This window comes from Mesocricetus auratus, unplaced genomic scaffold, assembly GCF_017639785.1.
Source record: "Mesocricetus auratus isolate SY011 unplaced genomic scaffold, BCM_Maur_2.0 Super-Scaffold_100006, whole genome shotgun sequence".
Classification (NCBI taxonomy): Eukaryota; Metazoa; Chordata; class Mammalia; order Rodentia; family Cricetidae; genus Mesocricetus; species Mesocricetus auratus.
In genome coordinates this window covers 77,986,756-78,011,194 of record NW_024429190.1, presented here as the reverse complement: position 1 = coordinate 78,011,194, position 24,439 = coordinate 77,986,756, and the positions used below count along the sequence as shown (strand labels likewise).

The 24,439-nt window shown below is 43.8% G+C and overlaps 1 protein-coding gene across 1 annotated transcript in view; it reads left to right on the top strand.

Annotated features, from left to right (window-relative positions):
* The window catches only part of Sparcl1 (SPARC like 1), a 29,198-nt gene that overhangs the window by 3,749 nt on the left and 1,010 nt on the right, over positions 1–24,439 (top strand). Inside the window, exons 2-10 of the mRNA XM_005076369.4 lie at positions 9,268–9,332; positions 13,522–13,650; positions 13,989–14,987; positions 16,057–16,126; positions 16,726–16,844; positions 17,618–17,738; positions 18,925–19,061; positions 20,247–20,395; positions 20,973–21,121. Of these exons, the coding sequence (XP_005076426.1) occupies positions 9,279–9,332; positions 13,522–13,650; positions 13,989–14,987; positions 16,057–16,126; positions 16,726–16,844; positions 17,618–17,738; positions 18,925–19,061; positions 20,247–20,395; positions 20,973–21,121 (1,927 nt within the window). The 5' untranslated portion in view covers positions 9,268–9,278. The remainder of the gene's footprint in view (positions 1–9,267; positions 9,333–13,521; positions 13,651–13,988; positions 14,988–16,056; positions 16,127–16,725; positions 16,845–17,617; positions 17,739–18,924; positions 19,062–20,246; positions 20,396–20,972; positions 21,122–24,439) is intronic.

Sequence of the window (24,439 nt, the reverse complement as noted above, 5' to 3'; positions counted from 1 at the left end):
TTATGTTACATTTTAAAGAACATTAAAGTTTTCTCTTGTCTTAGCATGAAGACAAAAGGTATAAGCCATTTCATCTTCCCTGACATGCTGGCTTTCATACCATCTTGGGTCAGAAATTACATAAACAATGCTGTTTTTACCTGATGCTCAAGCTACTGATGCATGCAGTGTTCCTTGTCCTGTGCAATGTCAGGGAGAAAGCAAGGAGCAGAACCAGAGCAGGGCTGGCTCTCGGGGCCCGCGTGTAGTGAACTGGCCATTAATCAAACCATCACAGGAATGGAAATTGCACCTGCAAGCATAAGGTGACCTTGCAGGCAAAGCCAACTTCATTTTTCTAGCGGTTTTGACCACCACAAATGTAAATGGACAATGCATGAATGCATGATAATGTGGACTTAGGATTTCTAATCTACTGTTCCACGCAGAAATTTTAAACATCATTTCATTTTAATCATTTTATGTATTTTATTATCTCACGTTTCCTGACCTCTGTGGAGAGTCTTCATGTGTGTCTTTAGCATCCATGTCTGTGTGGACTGGATCCACTTTGTCACTGACTGATGGTAGCATCCTCAGTCCTTCTGCAGACGATGAGTCACCTTTAAAAGCCTGCTGATGCTGTGAATGTAGCTCCAGGCACAAGTGCTCGCCTTATGGTGATGCCATCCACATTTTAATTACTTGCTGTTTTGCCTCTTCCAGTGCTTGTTAAAGGGGCTTATGTAAAACCACTTAAATCTGTAAGTGGGGCTCTAGAATTGTGGGATTTCAACACTTACGATGATGAAGTCATGCCTTAAGAATAGTGATTAAATCGGCTTTATTTCTTTTCTCACCCATTTCATCAAGCGTGGCTTCCTAGGAATGAAAACAGACAGTGACTGAGGCCACTTCAGATTGGTTTCCTCAATGTTACTTTTTTGCTCAAAATGATGTCATTCAGACCCTGTACTCAAATGAGAGAGACCTCAGAGGCGCCGAATGTACGACAAATCAGTCTTTTTCTACAGCATAAGTTTTGAGGGTGAAAAATTCATACTATAGCTGAACGCATAGTGTATGTAATTGTATGCTGAGATACATGTTGCATGGTTAAAGCATGTTTGTTCTAAGAGAGTTTCATGGAGCTTGACCCCTACACAAGGTCAAAAGTGGCTTCTCCCTGCTCTCGCCCTCCCCTCATCCCCCATCTGAAGGCTAAAAATAAGGCTGTGTGTGACAGGGTGGTTGGGGAGAATAAATGTGAGCAGGAAGGATCACAGTCTATCTGACAACTGGATGGACAAGCATTCGACTCCTCTGCAAACGAGATGAGATTTTGAGTCTTAAATCCCCACAAATCACTTTCGGCACTAAACTAGGCAACTCTGCTTGATTCAGGTTGCATGTGCATCACAACATCTCTGTATATTTCCGGTTAGATTCAAAACCCCGGTGGCCGGGAGCCTTGTCTACCATGTATGAAGATCCACATGACAGTGGATTTGGTCAGAAAAGATATGGCAGTCTGTGGTCTAGGAAAAGTCTGATAATATCACACGCCCATTGCAGGCACACCTTGATGTCAGATGGTGACTCAGCAGAAACTCAAAAGTAGAAGAGCTTTGTTTGCATCCTTCAGATGACTTTAATGCTAAGCTGTGGATCTCTCCCGGGAGACTCATTAATACTTTAAAAGCCCCAAAGCATCAGGGTTAACTCTAGATCAGGTAGCAGCATGCATTTGGTGAGTGTAATATGACTCAAGGATTTGCTCTCAGATAGAGCTCACATAAGACTAAGAGAGTACTGTTTGAGTCTGACTATGAAGCACCTATAATAGTCGACCGGTTTATAACCTTCTCAGAAAGGAAATTCTCCATAGCTGCAATAACGACTAAAAATAGTGGCCTCCAGCCTTCCTCTGATACAAACAGCCTCAAGAGAGGATACCTGGCCTTATTTGGACGTGTGGATGTACATGTTCCAGGAAATAAAATGTTAGCCACAAGGAGGAAAAGAGAAAGCAGAAAAAGAGAAGGCAGGAGGAGTCTCCCTCTTTTAGGGTCTCTGTAAGAACTTCTCAAATCCATTAACTCGAAACGAAGGACCCTCCTCATGTTCTCATAGGCAAAGCTAGAACTGCTCCCATGGAGACCAAGAGTGGCGAATGCACGCAGAGCCACTATGCCTTGCTGCCCTGTGTCTCCAGGCTCGTCTGGACGCTATTTACAGCTGAAGAATAGGACAGTTCAGCTCTGTGGCTTGCTTTTCCAAGCATGGAGCCTGAGGAGCTGCTAAGGAATCTAATTACTCCTTCCTCTCATGGTGAAATCCAATTACAACCTCTCCCATGGTGAAAGCCAATCCTTTTAGCACAAAAAGAAGGCAAACAGAGGGTATGTGTGTGTTCTTCTCTATGGGGTGACTGCAGAGGAGGTGTCTGGACCTTGCAGGGTAATTGTCACAACCTATCACTTTCCCTTTGTCCCTGAAAAGGAAAATAATTATACGTGTGATACCAGGAATCTGAGGGAGTTTTCTAAAGATTTACTACGTATGACAAAGCAAACTTTGTAAATATCTACTGGCTATGACAAAGCAAATTTTGAGCCAGCATCTTGTCCCTCCACATTTTTATTAATTCAGCAAGAAGACTTTCCAGAGCTGAAGAGATGCTCGGCAGCTGAGAGCACTTGGTGCTCTTCCAGTGACCCTGAGTTCAGCTCCTGATGCCCACAGCAAGCGGCTCACAACCAACTGTACCACCACCTCCAGGGGATCCAACTCTCTCCTCTGGCCTCAGCTTGCTCTTAACAAACACACAGACATGTGCATAATTAAAAGTAAGAATAAATAAGTTGAACTTCTTTTAAAAGATAGCTTTCCCTGTTGATCTTGAAATAAATAATAGGTTATTTAAGCCAATAACATCCTTAATGCTAGTGCCACAGCTACAGTTCACCTGTTCCCTAGCAGACAGTGAAACAGCGGTGTTGTCTGGAGAAGGGTCCCCCTGACTTCTTAAAGCCCAGCTGAAATAAATGGAGGCAGGTTTGTTTATAGAAATGTGTATTTTGTACTTGCTTTGGTAGCACATATTCTAGAAATGTTTATTTTGTAAGTACTGTACATAAATATTTATAAATTGGCTAAAATAATGAGATTGTATATTCCATTCAAATCTCTGTCACTATAGCCTAATCACTGGAATGGGTCTAGTATCCAGATTTGTAACTTACAAAGAAAAGAGTAGGCAAATTTTTGGAACAAGCCTCTGGTTTTAAATGAAGACAAATGGAATGCAGGATGAGAAACGGTTGCTTCTCATAATAACATAAACTTTACCCTAGTTGCTGACAGAATCCACTACACACACACACACACACACACACACACACACACACACACACACACACACACGATAGCTCTAAAATCAAAGCCTCGTTTCTGTATTGATCCAACTTGAGCTGCCAACCTACTGACATGATATGTCAGGAATTCACTGGGAGGTGAGCTGAGATACAGGAGTGAAAAATAATCACAAAAATTTACTTGATGGCAGTGGAACCCTGTAATTGGTTTCATACCACCATGCTGGCCAGATATTCATGCCATGATGTCACACTGGAGCCATTGGTAATTCTGGAGCAAGCCGTTGTTCAGTGCATGCCATCAAGCTTTTATTAGCCGCCAAACGACTTTGAGTTAACTCTCTCTCTGAATCAATGCGCCATTCTGTCGCATTCAAAGGAACAAAACCCCAAGTGTCTTCCATTTTTTTTCCTTCTTGCCCCCAGCTCTGGCACACACAAATACATTCAAAGACCTTACACTGGTGTACGGTTTAATCTCTCTGTAAAAACTTTCTAATAATTTCCTAGAGCATGGGGAGAATAAAACTCTAGAAACTCGATTAAAGCAAAGAAAACTTTGAGTTCAGACCTCTGCACCGTTTTTTATTCAGTAGCTTTCTCAATAGTTGTGGGAGGGTTCACCGATGTCTATTGTGATCTGAAGTAGTGTGAAGGGATCGATTTTTCTCTAAGTGGTTTGTTATCATTTGAGGTTTTTGTTTCTGGGCAAGAATGTATATCCATGAAATCTTGATAGTGTTGGTTTTTTGTTCCCACAAGGGACGTAGAAAACCAGCCTATGCTTACACTGTATTTAGTTCTTCATTGTTGCACTTTTCATAAACCCTATGCGTCTGAAGAGTGACTGTATTAAGGTCTGAGAGCGGGTCATGTTGCAGATGTCTAATTCACCCCACTTCTTTTAGAATCTTGAGAGCAAGGCTAAGGACTCCAGGAATTGATAGTTTAGTCCTTGAAGGTGGTGAGTACATTTTGTGTGTGTGTGTGTGTGTGTGTGTGTGTGTGTGTGTATTATGAAGTCCTAAATAATTATCATCAAAGAAAAAAGATTTCCATGTCCACTATCAATCATCCAAAATGCAAATTATTCTTTCAGTCAGCTAATGCACTACTCTTGATTAGAAAGAAATGTATGGGTCCTGGGACCAAGCACAGTATGAAAGGGGCTGGGGGAAAAGAAAGTAACAAAACAAAACAAGTTGAAATGGAAAGAACTAAGTGGCCTCAAAAAGGCCCAATGACATCCCTGGCTGTAAGAGATCTGAAGATATGCGAGCCCACAACTCCTGCGTTTTTACTCAAAGTAGTTATCAGTCCAAAACACAGAAATGATGTGGTGATCCTGGGCAAGAAACTCATATCTGAGAACTTGAGAATATCATTACAAGTCATTTACCAAAGTGCGGGCAGGATGGTAAGAACTAAGTGTGTAAATGAAAGAGAAGGGAAAGTTCTCTGGATCTAGAGAAGGCCATCACAAAGGCTGACACTCAACATAAGCACGGCCACTGAAGGGAGCTGGAGACTGCAGGTCCTTGCCTTATTCACCTCTCACTCCCTGTTGGCTCAACCCAGCAGAAACTGTGTAAGAAAGCCTGCTGACCCCATCCCTGGGGACCCCACATGGCTAATAATGGGAAAGAAGAGACACAAATGGACATAGACTGTGTCAGAGATATAAGGGACATCTCTTCCCTGAGCAGTGAGTAGTCACAGGCACAGCTGGTTCACAGCTGTGCCTCTTTGGAGGGACCCCTCCTAGGACTCTCTCAAACAGCAGGGGTAACCTAAGCCTCTCCCTGTTCCCTGCAGAATTCCTCTACCTAGCTCCAACCATTAGCTGCATATGCAGCTGTGAGTGATGAGCTACATTACGTGACTGGGCAAACACTTGCCATCCTCATAAAAAACAAAACTGTTGGCCCTGACAAGGATACATGAGAAATCTCACCATGTGCTAGGTCCTGGAGGGACTCCTTGGAATGAGTTTTTTGTCCGTAGCTTACACAAAAGCCAAAACCTCCTCAAAGCACACCACTATTCCCCAAAGAGGCCGAGGACCCTGAGAATCAGGCTACTTGGAACTGTCTTTGCTGTTTTTCTTTATCCTGAAAGAGAACTCTCTCAGTGAACAATTCTTGGTCCATTCACACAGTTGGAAGCACTTGAAATCCCTCTCAACTAGAACTGGACAACTGACTTATTAATGAAAGGTACAATTTCCACTGAAGCCAACAGCTTTATTTTATACTCGGAGAGTTTAACTAATAAGAGAAATTCAAAGGAAAGCAGTCAGATGAGAAAGCCAGAACTAGGCATTCAAGGGAGAAAAGCTTGGAGGTGGCAGTGTAGGAGGGAACTGAAGGGAGAAACGGGATAGGATATCTGGTCAAGGCAGGAGCCAGCAGCCTTCAGGCAGCGACTGCCATGGCTTTAACAACATGGAGCCCATCACCTGCATTGTTAACCCTCACAAGTGCAAGGGGTCTTCAGAGGAGGTGTGCTGAGAAGCGGATTGAGATTCATGAAGCAGGGAGTTTGTGCAATGCATGGAGCTTTCAAAGGAGGGCTCTGAAACTTGAGCTTCTTGGTTTGTGATCAGTCAGGTATCTAGCTACCTAGATAATGATGATGATAGATAGATAGATGGATGGATGTATGGATGGATGGATGGATGGATGGATAGATAGATAGATAGATAGATAGATAGATAGATAGATAGATGATACATAGATGGGTAGATAGATGATAGATGATGGATACATAGGTAATGATGGAAGATAGATAGATAGATGATAGATAGATAGATAGATAGATAGATAGATAGATAGATAGATAGATAGATAGATAGATGATACATGAGAGACAGATAATTTCAGGTATTTATAGCTCAAAGAATATGCAAAAATACTGTTGAGCAGTTAATAACGCAAAATTGAAGAAACCCCGCATTCACAGAGAAGGGGGAAATAGGAAACAGAGTTGAGAAAGGGTAAATATGACCAAAATTACTTCCCTAATCACACTATGAGGTGGGGCAAGACTGAGCCATTCTAAAGGCAAATTCTTGTGGGGGGGGAACACCAAGGACTGCTTTGTGAGTCTGTGCCTTGTGGAGGGTGGGAATGAGACACAGGGAGATTAGTGTGTGGTATAAAATGAGCAGCTCTGAGGGGGATGATGGAGAGGTGTGCAAAGGCGCTCATTTCAGCCTTACCCTGAAAAGCCTGTGGGATCCCTGAAACATAATTAAAGTAATCCCTCAATAACAGGACCTGGAAGAGAGGGACGGTCCTCATTTCTTCCGAGTGAGAGAGGCGTCTTTGAGGATGTCCATGGAAAGCACCCCTTGGGATGACTAAAATGGCAAAGCTGCACGTTGGCAAATCAGGGTGTTGGGGAAGTTCTCCTTGGAGGGCAGTTCTGGGGAATGGAGTCAGTCACAGGTTCAGTGCCCGAGTGGCACTCCGGGAGGGTGCTTACCACATTACCTGGCATGAAGCATTAGCTACTATTAAAGTCTGTGGGGAAAAAAAAGATACTTTTTCCATAAAATTATACTTTGGGAAACAAGGAATACTAAGAGACTCAACTTCTGCTTCAGTCGTCTATTGCTGAATACCAATATATTGGCCCAAAGCAGAAACCCGTATATAACGTAGGAAGATTTTGTGGGTCAGGGATCTAGTCTCATTGGGAGCACTGACCTGATGCAGGAGTGTCACTCACAGGTCATTGGGCTTTGTCAAGGACACGTCGAAGGCTGAGATCATTAGGACTGGTAAAAGGTGTCTGAGATGGTGTAACAAGCCTAGGTCAGGTGGCTCAAGTTCTGAGAGAGAGAGAGAGAGAGACAGAGACAGAGACAGAGACAGAGACAGAGAAAGTAGTGAAATTCTGTGACCTGGATCCAGAAGTCTGGGACATCAGTTTTACCTTAGTCACTCAGTCAAGCAAGTCAGTGAGGACAGCCCGGATTCGGAGGAAGAGATAAGACTACATTCAATGAGAAGAGCAGCCAAGACTTCATAGCCTACACACAGAAACGTAAGGCACCGTCTCCAGACTGCTCAGCAGCGTCACTTGGAATACAGCTGTAATCTGTGGAGCTCTGGTTCTTAGTAGGATATTTCTTTCTGCTGCCAAATGTCTCACCTGGATATTTGCCTTAACGGCACAGACCGGCTGGCCAATGGGGAGTTCTCACATTTCGGGTTCTACATGCCAGTCGCTTCAGAAAGGCTCACCTACAGCATGAGTCTAGCTGGCGTGGGCTAAAGTGTCACTGAAGCCCTCCATTTGGTAACAGAAGGTCTTTCCTTTCTTATCCACCTTCCCCATCTTCAGTCTCCCTGGATTTATGACAATAAACCCTGGAGAGAGCTGGAGAGAGCTGTGACAAAATGACTCCAAATCTGTGAGCCAGTGATGACCAGAGTTTGTAAGCCTTGGAGTGTTTCCAGAAATAGTTTCCTTATTGTCACAGGTGTTGGGAATCCCCAGTGGCTAGATGCTCTCGTTTGAGTCTCGCAGGGAAGCTATTCCCTCCCTGTTTTGTAGCTGAAGAAATGACTTGACCAAGGTCTCTAGGCTGTTGGAAGGCAGTTCCGGTCTGGGGCTCTGACTCCACTTCTCTACCAACTGTTCTTTCAAACCCTGCTGCTTTGAGAAAGTTCGTAGGTTTGGAGAAGAACCACCATCATCTCACATCAGAGCAAAAAGCAGAGTCATCAAGTGTAATTCCACACGGGTGAAATTTTGTCTCTCTCTGCATCTTTCTCGTCTGAAGTTTCCTCTTGTCTTTCTGAAGAATTTGTAGAAACAGCACTCCACATCTGACTGTCTCAAAATAAATGCTTTTTCATTTATCCCAGAATAAATGGTGTTCGTCGTACTGAGCGGGGGCATCGTGGTTTTGATTTTCAAAGTACTTTGCCAGCATCAGCACATTAAACCTCCTCTGGAGTCTTCAGTATGGTGGTGGCTTTCAAAGCAGCTCTGGATTCCTAATACAGTTTTCCACATCTTTACACAAATCAGCACATTCAAATAAGATGCTACAGGCCATGAAATTGCCCCCCATCAATATGTGACAGATACAGTAACCTCGATGAGGTAACATGCCCAGTGACTTATCTAAAGGACAAAGAACATACTAGAACTATCTCCTGTACTTTAATATGGGACAAGCAGATATTTACACATAGCTTACTAGTAGGGTGTCATCTCAGGTAGTTTTTACATTGTACTAAACATAAAATCTTGAAGTAGAGAAAAAGGGAAATGCATTTTTCAATGATTCTTTACAATTAGCATTCACTGAGAGAATAAAATATTTTTGGACTATCTTCAATCATAGCTTTATCTTCTGCACTCCCGATAAGTTTACTTCTTATTTACTTGAAATTTATCTTGTTCTTGCTCTTAAATCCATATATGAAACATTTTTATTTATTTAAGCTTTTATCATTTGGGAATTTCACACATGAGTACTGTATTTACATTATTTCTGCCCCTTCCTCTTCCTCTTTTGTTTCCCCTTCTCTAGTAAAACATGTATTTTTGATACAATAGTCAAAATATCTTTTAGAGAAAAGAGCATCTGGGGGTTGTGGAATGTATAGGGTTACCTTTGGTTTCATGATGAAACATTACAGTTGGAGCAGTGCTGGAGATCCCCTGGAAGCTTGTGTCTTTTCTTGCTGTAAGTGGAAACATATGAAAGACAGTTTTTATAGGAATAAGACAAGATAAGAACTGAAATAAGTCTGTCCGATCAGATGTGGGAGACTGATAAATTGATTGTCACTTCTACAGTAGACAATAACCACTAGCATTTGTGAAATCATCTGGTAATCTTCCCAGTGGAAGCCCCCACAATCATTGATGCTGTCTCCTTGGTTCACAGGTCCAGACAACATGAAGGCTGCACTTTTCTTCCTGTACATCCTGGGAACTGCAGCTGCAATCCCGGTAAATGCCCCCTTCTGTGTTATGTTTCTCTCTTTTGCCTCTGCTTTTGGAGGAAAATGTTCTTTCTTTTTCTTTTTTTTTTTTTTACACTTTTCATTATATATTTATATTAGAAACAAGCTTGCTTCCCATGTCAGTCTCAGCTCCCTCTCCCTCCCCTCCACGCCTACTCCCTCCCCCCAGCCCCCCCTAACCCCCCACCCAATCCCCACTCCATTCCCCAGGGAGGGTGAGGCCCTCCATGGGGGATCTCTAGAGTCTGTCATTTCGTTCCGGGAAGGGCCCAGGCCCTCCCCAAAGTGTCCAAATTGAGAAAGCATCCCTCATTGTGGGATGGGTCCCCAAAGTCCATTTGTGTGCCAGGGAAAAATACTGATCTACTACCCAAAAACCTCATAGATTGCCTGAGTCTCCTCACTGACACCCACATTTCAGGGGATCTGGATCAGTTCCATTCTGGCCTCTCAGCCATCAGTCTGAGGTCCAAGATCTTCCTCCCTTGTTCAGGTCAGCTGTTTCTCTGGGTTTCACTAGCCTAGTCTTGACCCCTTTGCTCATCACTCCTCCCTCTCTGTCACTGGATTCCAGGAGTTCAGTTCAGTGTTTAGCTGTGGGTGTCTGCCTCTGCTTCTGTCTGTCACTGGATGGAGGTTCTAGGATGGTATGTAAGATAGTCGTCAAAATCATTATCAGGGAAGGTCATTTAAAGTAGTCTCTCCATTACTGCTTAGTTTGCCAGTTGGTGTCATCCTTGTAGATCTCTGGAGATCTCACTAGTGCCAGATCTCCCCTCAAACCTAGAATGACTCCCTCTACTATGGTATCTCTCATCCTGCTCTCCTCTATTCTTCCCCCAACTCAACCTTCCTGCTCCCCCATGTCCTCCTTTCCCTTTCTCTTCTCTTCCTCTCTTTTTCCTGGCTTCCTTTCCCCTCCCCCACCCTGTGCTCCTAATATGCTCAGGAGATCTTGCCTCATTCCACCTTCTCTGGGGTACCATGTATATCTCTCTTAGGGTCCTTCCTGTTTCCCTGTCTCTCTGGCAGTGGGATTTTAAACTGGCACTCCCCTGATTCATGTCTGAAATCCATATATGAGTGAGTACATACCATGTTTGTCTTTTTATGGCGAAAGAAAATGTTCTTGACTTGAGGCACTGAAGCAGGAAGAGCCATGTCAAATTCCAGTTTAGCCAAAAAAGACCCAGTCCCAAGAAAAGGCACCCCCACCAAAAAGAGTTCTTCTAGGATAGCTTTTGATTCGTTTTAATTCCAATTGCATTCCTTCTTGACCAAGAAATAAATGCATAAGTAAAAGGGAAAAAAAGATAATATACTTTAAAACAGTTCTACAAACAATAAAGTAAAATGAATATGCAGCAAAAAATTCTGACTATCATCTTATTAGACAGGTTGTACCCAAACAAATGGCCAGGGAGAAATAAATCAGCTTGCAGATGTGTGAAAGAATGAAGAATTTAACATGTATTGCACAACCAGTCTCCTCCTTTATTTTCTTCGAGATCAAATGGCATGCTATCTGTTTTCTCAGACTGAGACTCTCCCCTACAATATTGACAGCAGGGATCAGTGTAGTAGGACCACAGGTGCTATGGGAAGCTGCTGCGCCCGCTGTACAGCCTGTATCCGAGAATGTGGCGAGTGTGTCGGGATTGATGACACAGAGACCAGTCGGTTGCACTAAGAAAACTTTATGCTCCCCAAGAAGGCTCAAGAGAACTTCCCAAGAAACACTTCCCTCCAGAAAAGCTTCTGCCATCCACATACACAGACACATATACTTCCTCCTCCTGGCTGGTGGTTATATCCCTGACACCAGAATCTGCAGTAGCAGCAGGGGGCAGGAAGAGGCCACTAGCCATTGGAAAGATCAAAGTCAGGGTGTTTCAGTGAGGGAGCCCTTATCAGGAACTTATAGCTCCGGTAAACATTTCGTAGGGCACTGGATTGTTTTCAGTAAAAATGTTTTCAGTAAACATTGTCTTACAGCTGCCTGCTCCCAAGCTGATGGGGAAGTGGGTCTCCGGCCAAGGTCTGTTGTTCCCACAGGAAGCAATGGTTGCAACCTCATCTTTAGGATGTCTGAGAAAGTATGCTGTAGGTAGGCATGACTAGGGCATCCTCTACTTTACAGTCAGGCACATTCACCCACCACCATCTACAAGTAAAACCACTACATGCAAGTCATATTCCTGGAGGCCAAGTCAGCACCCTCAGCACTACTGAAAGATTTCCATGGCCTTGTGGAGGAACCAACGTCCTTTAAATAAATAGCATTGCCCCTTCTTCTCTAGTCTGATTCTATCATTCCTTTTAGATGAATGGGAGATAGTTCCAGATAGCTGTATTGACAAAAACAAACTCCATGCCAGCCTGATCGAGCAGTTCATAGAAAGAAAGAATTAATGACAAACACTAAGAATCATGCTGTACATTAACTCATGTGGAGCAGTCCAGCTGATGCTCCACATTGAAATTAGAGAAGCAGAACAAATTAGAAGAAAACAGAGTTCCCACAAAATCATTGCTTTTTCCTGAAAATTCGTTTTCCCTTTGGAATGGTCATGGTTTCAGCTTTGTAAACAGACATCCAGAATCTTTGAACCAAATGTTTGATGATACTCCCACATATAGACACAAGCCAGATGTTTCCTTTCTGGGACAATTTATTATAAGCAGTCCCAGCCTGATGCTGAAAAGCTAAATGTCTTCTCAAAAGTCTGGCCAGCGTAAAAATCCTACAGCATTTTCCAACCCTGGTTGTGTTCTTCAACAACTAATTGTTTCTGTGTGGCCGAGAGATCCCAAGCAGACTCTCAAGAGGGCATGAGAAATAAACATAGATGTGGGTATAATGATGAAATAGATTTTAATTACCATATAATCCTGAAGGAGAATGAGTTGCCGCCCTAGTGTGCATTCCTTAGAGACAGGAGGAACAAGAAGGTGCAGGAGAGAAATAGGACAGGAGAACATTCAGCGACAAGGCCAACCTCCCCTCCATGACGTCCTGCAGCGGAAGGGACTTACCAAAGCAGGTTCCATTTCTCCTTTTCCTCTTCCCAGGGCTCCTTTCCAATCATTTTCAGTGTTGATCCTTTTGGTTGAGAAGGAGGTGAGATGCAAGATAGCAAACAGAACATAACAGATCCTGTAGCCACCTGGCTTACTTTACAGACACTGTCAGCACTACAGGGCCTGCTGGTGGATGAGAAGACACTGTCCAAATAGAACCTGGGCTCTACACTTAGGTTCACCACATTCCCACAGGATCTCCATCTATGATACAGGCAAACATCTGCTTTAGACACTGGCAGTTCATGAACCATCACTGTCAGGAGGAGTAGTTGCAACTTGGGAACTCATTGAAATTTACAAAGTAGCTTATGTCCATTGCTCAGTCTCTGTGTTTCTGCTCACTTTTCCAGAGGAGGTGGAAGGATAGAAGACAGCGACTTTCCCAGCCACAGTAGATATCAAAAAACATGCAAGGCTTGAGGGAGATTTCCCTTCAAGTCTAGTGACTCAACTTCCCTTTTGTGCATCGCTGCCCTGCTCTTCATTGACATCTCTAAGCTTGTATGAAGCCATTGCTCTTGCTAAAATCAGGGTCCTCAGGGGCTACTCCCTACCAGGCTCCATGCCCTGTCTCACATTGGTTCTAAATTAAATCGATTATTTAGTAAAAGATGTCCTGATGTCTGTTGAAGCCAATGGGACCAAGAAAATAAATAAGTATTTAGCAAAAATCTTACAGTCTTTTCTGCTAATAATCAATAAGAACTTAAAAGCAGCCAAGGTGCTATATAGTGCTATATCCTGGGGTTAAATTTTTTTCTCCAACTTTGTGTTAAATAACACCTTTCAACATTATAAAATATGAATGTTTCTGTCAAGGTTTGAAAATTCCAAAAGTCAAGGATAGTCATTATTGAAATGTTTTCTGTTTTATTTTCAGTCTTTGTATATATATAACCTTTCATAAATTTGACTCTATTTCTTTCATGTCACAGTATATTGCAGGCATTTGCTTGTAACCTAGAAAATTCTAGAGACTGTTGTTCATTAATGTTATCATTAATGATTCCAGTAGTGGTGATAATGACAAAATAACTCATATTTTTATGTTGGCATCTGTATATTAATAACACAAAGTCTTCATTTTTCAGACAAATGCAAGATTTCTCTCTGATCATTCCAACCCAACTACTGCAACATTGGTGACACCCGACAATTCTGAAGCCCCCAGTGCTGGAGTTGAGGTGGCAGCAGACATAGAAAACCATGCCAATGATGAGGTAAAAGTAATCCTCATATTAGTGTCATCTTTTTATTTCTCCAGAGAATCCAGTACCAAAGCATGCTTAAAGTTTAATATATTCATTTATCAGTTTAATTTTGTAAGTACAATAGTCACATGAACTATTCTCCAAATACGAGAAGTTATGGTGACTAATGAGTAGTGAAGTGCTATACAAAGCATTTCATTTTACAAAATTTAGACTGGGGGAAAAACACAAATATATTTACATGATGATGTGTAGAGGAAAAAAAGAAAGAATGTTTAATGTTAGCTTTGTAGTGGTAAATACAAATGCCATGTCATTTGTTTCAAGAATAAACTTTTGTTCTTAAGGCTGAAAAACCTTCAGCACCGAACTCAGAAGAGGAAACCCATGTACAGTCAACAGAACAGGACAAAACCTACAGCCATGAGGTGGACCTGAAGGATGAGGAGGATGGCGATGGTGATTTGAGCGTGAATTTGGAATATTCACCAACGGAAGGAACGATGGATGTACAAGAAGGCACAAGTGAACCTCCACAGAGAAAGCTCCTAGAGAACACCGATCTCCCTGCTATTGCTTCTACTTCCTTTGCGGATTCTAACCAACGTGAGAACACCACGAAGGAGGAGGGAAGCCAAGAGCAACCTGTAGGTGCCTCGAACCAGCAACTGAACAAGAGCAGTAAGCATAACCAAGACTTAGTGGATGAAGAAAGCCAGGAACAAGATCCAGGTGCTCCCAATGAAGAAGAGGAAGAAGAACCAGGAGATGAAGAAGAGGAAGATGAGCCAGGAGATGCTGATGCTCCCAATGATAACCAAGAAAGGGAAAAAGAACCTCCCAAGGAGCAGCCTATCAGCAAGCAGGAAGGGGACAGTGACCAATCTGACGATACCTTACAAGAGTCCAGTCAACCAACTCCAATAAGCAAGATGCAGAAGAATGGATTTGAGCAAGGAAACCAAGGGCAAGAAGGCAACTCCAATGCAGAAGGAGAGGACGACAAGATGGCAAGCAGCAAGAAGCACATTCAGCACACAGAGTGGCAGGGCCAAGAAGGAAAAGCTGGCCTTGAGGCTACTGGTGACCAAAAGGACATGGATGAAAAGACAGTTTCCACAGAACCTACTGATGATGGTGCCATAGTGACTAGGAATCATGGAGCCCATGATAATGGGGGCAGTGATGACGCTAAGCATGGTACAAGTGATGACTCTTTCATCCCAAGCCAAGAATCCCTAGAGGCTGGAAAGACACATTCCCTTTCCTATTACCTCAAACATGTTGAGGAAGCCGCAGATGAGAATGAAAACATAGATAAAAGCGAGGCTGGAGATGACCAAGGGGTAAGATTATTTACAACGATACTTGTCCAATCAATTAGCCAAGAAATAGTCACAATTGCTCTGTATACTCTCTCACCCTGCTGTGTGTGCGTCTAGCAGTAAAGTACAGGGCAGGCTGAGCATCCCTCATTTGAAGTGACAGACCAAAAGCATTGCAATTTTGTTCAGAATGGAAGATGTGCATATACATAATGAGATATCTTGAAAATAGAATCCTTGTTTAAGCATGAGATTCATTCATTTCACAAACACTCTCTGTGTGTGTTTATAGCGTAAGCATAATTTTATGCAATATTTTTAACATGTCTGTATTTTAACAGTGATCTGTGACATGAGTTCATATGCTAAATCTCACTTTTGGTGCCATGTCTGTGCTCAAACAGTAGCTGGATTTCGGAGAATTTCATATTTCACGTGTTCAGATTATGGATGCTCACCTTGTACTATTATGTATTTGTCTGCCTGTCTCCATCATTAGACTGAGAACATGTTTTATTTGGGCTCCTATTATAAACCAGCCTTCAATTTGAGTGACAGTTATTTAAGAAGTACAAGATACAATGAATATGCCCTCCCACCTCCCCAGGAGGAACTGATTCCATTTGCCCCCCAGCCAGGAGGAACTGAGCCCACTGGGGTGGCAGGTAATCTCAAGTCCCTAGACCTCTCCTTCCACTCTAAGGTAGGAAGTTTCTTACACCTCAGACTCTACAAAGAAAGTTTTAGCAACACCTCCACAGAGGTCACTGATGGACTGCCATCCTTGTGACAGAATCCCAAGACAATGTTATGGGGACAGTGCTTTGGACCCAACTCCAAGGGGGTGATCCTACCTCACATGGAGCAATTCTTGCTCTCCAAGTGTCACTGTCTCCCTCTGCAGTTGCAGGGTTTTCCCTATTAAGAGCTGAACATGCACAGCTCAGTGAGTGACTGTATGCACAGCTCAGTGATACTATGCACAGCTCAGTAAGTGTATTCAGAGCTCTGTGACTATATGCACATTAAGACAGAAAGCAAATCACTGATCCTTGATAACATTGAAATTCTGCTCCTGTTGTTTTCAAAGGCCAAGAAAGTCAAGAGCTTGCCAAATGTTGGACCTTCAGATGAGGGCAACTCGAGGGGGCACAGTGCTGGTGAGTGGAAGCCATGAAATCTGCACCAGGTCCAGGGAGGGGTAGAATCTGTCATTTGGGCTAGCACCCCCTTCCATTATGATCCATAAATCCACATCCCCAGCCTCCCCAAGGAAATATCTCATAAAGTGTGGGCATTGCTTATACGTGTTTGATAATGTGCTGACAAACTGAAAGTCCTGTTGAGATTTTACCAAAAGCTATCTCCACCCTCCCCACAGCCCCAACACCACTCTCAGTTCTGGAAAAGATTGATTCTGTCGCTTACTCTCAAGTCCATCCTACCCCAACCACAAACATCTTTAATTTCAACAAAATTACATTCTCCTGGCTTAACTTCTGACCTCTTTCCACACTGTTTTATGCACTTCAGATTCTGAATGTCTTAGGCAGTGTCAGGAAGAGCTGTTGTCCTCTTCAGCTCCAATGCACACGGAGTCCATCTGCAGACTAACGCCAGTTAAAAAGCTTCCCAGCATCTTCCTGCTTTCATATTTTCAGGATCTGGTGCCTGAAGGAGAAGCTAACTGTCTGGCTGACTCCGTGTTTAGCACACAATTTCTCCTTGTCTACATTCTCTTTCCACTCTTCCCTGTTAGATTCTTGCATGAACTTCCAGTGTAAAAGGGGACACACTTGCGAAGCCGATCAGCAGGGGAAACCCCACTGCGTTTGCCAAGATCCAGAGACCTGTCCCCCTGCAAAGACCCTTGACCAAGTAAGTATTCTGCTGAACAGTCCTCGAGATACACCAAAACTTGAGAGTGGAAATAGTTTGCAATTGAATCCTTTTTTAACTGGGTGCACGAGTTATCTACTATTTGAGGTTATATTGAGTGAGAGCAGATATCAGAGAAATCAAAGTGTTTTTATTGTGCCACAAAAATGTAATAGTGGGGTTGAGGAGATGGCTCAGTGGGTAAAGCCTCCTGTGCAGGTCTAAGGATGGGAGTTTGGATGCAGCACCCACATAAATGCTAGGTGGGAGTGTCTGTGTCCTTGTAACTCCAGTACACTCGGAAGGCAGAGGTGGAGATTGCTGGATCAAGCTGACTATTGGTATAGATGAACTCTGGGTTCAACTGAGAGATACCGCCTCAGCAATAAGGTGGTGAGAGATCAGAGAAGACTCCCGACATCAATCCCAGCTCCCTCACACGCATACATGTATGTACATAATGGGTGTACATATACAGAAACACAGACTACAGTGTGTACACTGCACCCGTAACACATAAAATATTTTTAAAATTTAAAAGATAGTGAGCAGGCAAACTTTTAAACTCATTCTATCCTGGGGACGTTCACAATTACAGTTCTTTGGAGATCTATCTACTGTCATCATGGGTTTAACTTAGTAGACTTTTTTCTTGGTGCCAAATCAGAGCACATCTTTCGCACAGCACACTTACCAGACATTCTGTGAGTCCCAGGGAAGGGTTTTCCAGAGAGTATTCGGTTCCATCACTTCTCCTTGTTTCCTTTTCCTAGGTTTGTGGCACTGACAACCAGACCTACGCCAGCTCCTGTCACCTGTTTGCTACCAAGTGCAGGCTGGAAGGAACCAAAAGGGGACACCAACTACAGCTGGATTATTTTGGAGCTTGCAAATGTAAGACACTGACCACTACTGCCAAACATCATTTCTGTGTGGACTTAGGGTGATTTTTGTGCCCCTCTCTATACACAAACAGAACAGTTTATATTGACTTCAGTTATGAAGTCAATCTGAAACAAAAAGCAACTCAGGAATTCCCAGGCCTTAGTCATGGGAGATTCTGACCCCATGAGACTGTTTTGGAACCATAGTTTTTTTCTACTATTTGTTTTTCAAGAAATCTAAACAATTCTAAATCTCCCTGCTGAGTTCAGAGTCACCATTGCAATATGCACTTCATATAGATATGGAAGACCGGGGTTTTCTGAATTACTTACCTTCCTACCAATTTCACTTAAGTCTTTGCCAAGAATTTTATAGCAGTAGATTCTTCCAGAAGTTGTTTAACATCATCTTTCTGCCCCCAGGATTTTCTCAGTTGTGTCTGGCTCCTCTTGGTAGATAAGTAGTCCCACGCTAGGATCTCCCCCTTGTGTTTCTGCTTCTCCGAAGTTTCTACACATGCATACACACAAGATATTAAGTGTTACTGTTTGACTTTCTCTGTCTGGTAACGGGCACAAAATCATCCATGTACATTCTGGGCAAAAGCCCATGAAGGCTGGAACGTTACTGTGTTCTCTCAGTTTGTGCTGCAGTAGCCACGATGTCAAGGCCCAGGGAGCCAGTGATGAGCTGAGCCCTCTTGGCAGCTGGTGTTTGATGTGAGGCCTTCCTGAAACAAGTGTGCAGAGATGTCACATGATCTGCTACTGCATGGCTTTTCCCTGTGCTGCTAACTAACAACCTGCATGCCCTCCACTTCCAAATTCCTGGTCCCTGACTTTGCAACCCTTTACTGCATGGCAGAATTACTCGGGGGCGGGGGGCGGGGGCAGGAGAGGGGATCTCTTAAGACATCCTGATGCCCAAGTCCCACCACAAAATCATCAGGATTTTCTTTCCATAGAGATTGTCGTCTGCTAGGCATAGTAATGTGAGTCTATCATTTTGGAACTTGGTACGGTGAGGCAGGAGGATCACAAAAAGATACCCAACAACTTTGACATTTTATTGGTATGTTTTTAAGACACCCCAGGAAAGTCTACTGTGATGCCAGGGGTAAGGACCACCATAAGGAGAAAGTAGGACTTGTTATTTGCAGTGTGGTTGGTCACCTTGTGTTTTCTGCTTACCCCAGCTATTCCTCCTTGTACGGACTTTGAAGTGACTCAGTTTCCCCTGCGGATGAGAGACTGGCTCAAAAATATCCTGATGCAGCTTTACGAACCGAATCCCAAACATGATGGCTATCTAAATGAAAAGCAGAGAAGCAAAGTAAGCTCCAAGCTCTGCTACCTGAGTGTCTGTACGTAGGACCTGAGCAGGGAGGTGTGGCAAGACATGTTCTGCTACCTGAGTGTCTGTCTGTCTGTCTGCAAGATCCAAGGGGGGAGGTATGGCGAGAGCGCCCTGCCTCGCACAGCAGCAAAAGTTTGCACAGCAGCAGAAGTCTGCCCAGCTTTTCTGCATCTGATTAGCCTGCATGCATTAACAGTCTATAGTGGTCACCATCAATGCCACAACTTCCATAATACAGACAACTGCCCACATTCTGCTCAAGGGAAGGTAGCCTGGAAAGTGTTCCTTAAGTTGCATCTACAGAAAGCTATGATCAAGCAAAGTTAACAAATACAGCATTTATATGATCAGCTTTCCATAACAGTAACAAATACCCCAGATAATACAACTTAAAGAAGAAAGTCTCTTGGATCACAATTTTTGGAAGTTCTAGTCTGTGACCGATGTTAGCTGTGTTGCTTTGGGCCTATGTTGAGGTAGTACATGTGGCAAGGAATATTCACTTCATAGTGGACCAAGGAACAAATTAAAAAGAAGAGGTGCTGGGCTCCCCACATCCCCTTCAAGGGCATGCCCCCATATGACCAGAAAACTCCAACTCAGCCCTATCTCTAAAAGGTTCCACCATCTCCCATTGGTGCCTCCCTCCCTCCCTCCCTTCCCCTTCCTCTCTCTTTTTTTGTTTGAAAACAACTCAGCAAAATAACATTTCAGTTTATTGCTAGACGTTTCACACACATGAACTTACTTTAGTATAGTAATCTGTCTCCTTGCCTTGAATGTAAACCTTTTAAGGTGGAAGTTGTATGTCTGTTGCTGTATCTCTAGAGTATAGAGGGAGGGAGGGAGGGAGGGAGGGAGGGAGGGAGGGAGGGAGGGAGGGAGGGAGGGAGGGAGGGAGGGAGGGAAAGCAAAAGAAAGGAGAAGGGAAGAGAAAGGAAGGAAATGGAAGGAGAGAGGAGGGGAGGGAAAGGAAGGAGGGGAGGGGAGAGGAGGGAAGGGAAGGGAGGCTGTATTGATTAGAATCCATTTCTCTGGGTCAGAGTTCATGTCCTGGACAGATTTTTCTCTGTCATCTTGTTATCCTTCAAAGAGTTGACAAGTGACAATACCAAGACACTTTCCTGACACTCTAACAGCCTTCTGATTTCTTAATCTCAGGTCAAGAAAATTTACCTGGATGAAAAAAGGCTCTTGGCAGGAGACCATCCCATTGAACTCCTCTTGAGGGACTTCAAGAAAAATTACCACATGTATGTGTACCCTGTGCACTGGCAATTTAATGAGCTGGACCAACACCCTGCGGACAGGTGAAGACCCTTTACCTCCCACTCCCAGGACACTTCCTGGTAATGATATCTATGTGAAATAGAACTCCAGACACGACTGGGATTGTTTCCAGCTTCATTTTCAAATACTAAGTACAAACCATTGTCGTGGTTAGGAATCTAATCAAAACTCACTAAGAAACTAATTAAAGATGGTAACAGCACAGTGTCTGAATTACCACACTGAGTTTACTAATTAAACCTGTTTCTCACAGAGATGTTCTCTATTCTCATTCTTGAACTAAATCCACAGGGTAATCTAATTGGCTCAACTTAGGTCAAGTACCACCTCTGGGACCATTCCAGACTGGCCAGTGAGTAAGAGCCTGTTTACTCAAGGCCGACTTCCAGGTGAACATATAGAGATTGGGATAGGATGTACAATTCTCACAAAGAGGCAAGCCTTGGGTACCACAGCCCATCCTTGCCTGCAGCTTTTCACTGTGTGGTTCACTTGGATACACAGTGACCCTGAGGAGGGAAATGTCCTTGGTGATGGAGACTTAAGTCCCTCATTCAGAAGCCACACAGTTAGCAGACTGTCATTGTTCTCTTGCAGAATCTTGACACATTCCGAACTTGCTCCTCTGCGAGCTTCCCTGGTACCCATGGAGCACTGCATAACCCGCTTCTTTGAGGAGTGCGACCCCAACAAGGATAAGCATATCACCTTGAAGGAATGGGGTCACTGCTTTGGGATTAAAGAAGGTAAGTTCATTACCAAAGAACAATGTCTACTTTTTCAGATAAATGCTGAGTCCTGTGGCCTAATATCAAGAGTGTGTGTGTGTGTGTGTGTGTGTGTGTGTGTGTGTGTGTGTGAACTCGTGTGCATGTGTGCACTTTGCCCTTTAATCCTAGAACTCAGGAGACACAGGTTGGTAGATCTATGTGTGTTCCCGGCCAGCTAGGGCTATGTAGGAAAACCTTGTCTCAAAACAGTAACAATAATAGCAAGGCAGGAAAAGCCTGAGTAACAATACTGAGGTTGTCTTCTGGCCTCCATTCACATATGCATGTGTACCCAGAACACATGTATACCCATGCACACATGTACACCTGCACACAAACATACACACACAACAGATGCTTTATGGACACATTTAAAAACACATACAGATGAGCAAACAGTCTAACACTAAGAACAGTAAGGTTGGCAAAGGTCAGACTTGCTCTCACGAGTTATATGTGTGACTTCACCTTAAAATTCTTCACCATGCTGATGTACCATGGCTTGGAATTGGCAAGACCTGAGAGTGTCGGGACCGAGCCCTTTAGTGTTCAGCAGAAGGACGACCCTGCTGCTCTCAACAGTTCTGTGGGAATGAACACCAATGATGAGCCTGTTTCAGAGAGCACTTCCTCTTCTGCCTTAGTTGCTCTACGACATAGCAAACCGACCCCAGATGGGCAGGATGTTAACCTGATTAGCTAATGTTAACCTGTTTGCCAGGATCAGGAGAATGGGAGTCCCTTTCCTGGGCAGGTCTGGCATAGGGTCATGTGACCAATCTGTTAGCTAGGTGTAGAGGTTGCCTGCAGGATCTGCTTCTAAGATCTGTCACTTGGTTGTTTGAAAGTGGCTTCAGTCCCCCACCCTGTGGTAGCCACCTACCCTTAGAAACCCGAGGCTGAAGTCCACCTCATTCTGCCATGTTCTGCTGGTCACACAACCCTGCTCTCACATGGGGAACACGGGCCAAGGGAGGGGGAGGATCACTGGACGTCACTTTGGAAACTGGATTTCATTAGTGCTCAAAAGACATGAACAAGCTGTCAGACCAAGACTGATACAAAAAGATCGATTCCCTTTCTAACACCTATTCTCCAAGCAGAGTATTTATAGAGGTATCCCCCAAATGGTTAAGCCTGTCTTTTCAACTCCCTGCTGAAGACAGAGCATCCCCCAGTGCAGCTGAGCCCACTATTATCAACACGAGGAACACAGCTGGGCCGGAGCATTTTCATTGACATCTCCTTACAGGACTTGGGGTTTTAAAGACTGATAAAAAGGCAAAGCTGAGTAAAGGCCATTTACTTAAGGAAAAAGAGTTTTTCTTCTTCTCTGTTTCCTTTGCAAAATGTCTGACAATTCTTCCACAGAAGGCTATCCAGGCTCTGCACTGGGAGGAGCGAGAAAGGTCCAAGTCCAGTGACTTGCAAAGCTCCTAATGGTCTTGTTTGTCACTGTGGTCTGGCTGGCGTTATGCTATTTTGAAGCTGGGAGAGAATTATCACATACTAAGCCAATAAGGCGGTCGTTAAATGTTCAGTTAGAGTAAGTAAACAAGTTGTCACTTTGGGATACGGCGGGGCAAGGCAAAGAGAGAATGACAACTTTTTTTTTTTTTTTTTTTTTTTTTGGTTTTTCCAGACAGGGTTTCTCTGTGGCTTTGGAGGCTGTCCTGGAACTCACTTTGTAGACCAGGCTGGCCTCGAACTCACAGAGATCCGCCTGCCTCTGCCTCCCAAGTGCTGGGATTAAAGGCGTGCGCCACCAACACCCGGCAAGAATGACAACTCGTTATGAATGTGCTTACTTCCCCATGAATGCTAGTAAGAGCAGAGGAGAAGATAAACTTTACCAGCATTTTCCTGAATTTCAACCGCCTGTGACCTGAACCAGCTATGTTCTAACGGCACAGCCTGCCATTAGCCAGCTCCAGGCATGCCTCTTGCCCTCGGTCACTCTTGTCTTTAGCTCAATAATAAGGCTCAGAGACGTGACAGGAGGGTCTTAGTGATGATGGCACACTGTGTGCTTCAGTTAATACACCATGACCAACAGCAGCGTGGGGAGAAGAGGGTTTATTTCATCTTACAGCTCTCAGGTCACATTCATCACTGGAAGAAGTCAGGGCAGGAACCTGGAGGCAGGAACTGATGCAGAGGCCATGGAGGGTGCTGCTTACCGGCTTGCTCCCCATGGTTCTCTCAGCCTGCTTGCTTTCTTCACATGCCCGGAGGCGGAGGCCACCACTCACAGTGGGCTGAGTCCTGCAGGAATCACCAATCAAGAAGATGCCCCATGGGCTTGTCTACGGGCTGCTCTGATGGGAGCATTTTTCTCAACTGAGGGTCACTCTTTTCAGATGGCTCCAGCCTGTGTCTGGCTGACAAAAACCCCACCAATACACCACTTACTATGTCTACTCATATCACTCTTAGAGAAAGCATTCCAAGTGAAACTTCTGGGACAAGCCAGACCACACAGGGTCTCCTGAGCCCTTTAAAGACTTTACTCTAGGAGTGCTGGGGTGTCATCAAACCAGAGTCCTGTGGTTACACTGCAGAGCGAGTACAGAATGGCTGAAGATGCTGTGGTAAATCCAAGACTTGATAAGATCCTGACTCAGAAGTGATTGTGGGCACAGAAGTGACGCAGTCAAGACATCCTAAAATAGAAGCATACTCACATGGTGTAAGTTTGGGATAAAAGGAGCCAATGGCTGGTAGGAAATACTAGGCAGGGAGCAGACAGCTGAGAGAATCTAGAGGAAGCATAGAGTGTCCCCATTCCTGCCTTGGACCAGGCAAGATAGCTAGGGGCACAATAACAGGAGCAGATTTGGGGCAATGACAAATTCCACGTGGACATGCTGAATTTGAATTACTTACAAGACAAACACAGTTCCTAGCTCAATATATGAGTCATGGTTTCAAGAGTTTGGAAATTGAAATATGCATTTGGAGAGTTATGGATATAATTCAGTGGTAGAATTCTTACCTCACATATGCATGGGCCTGAGTTTAACGTCAGCAAGAGAAAGAGCGATGTGAGCACATGGAGAATAATTGGCATTAAGGAAGGGAATTATTATGTTAAAGAAACTTCATTAAGTTATAGAACGAAACTCTATTGTTAGACACCATGGAATCACACATGTAGATAACACATCCTGGAGAAGGGGTTCAGAAAGGAGAAAGAGCATTCCCCCCAAAAGGAAGGAATGAAAGGAAATTCCATGTCAAAGAAGGTGTTGCATAGGTAAGGGACTATGATGACTGCAAGGAAGACCAAAGGCA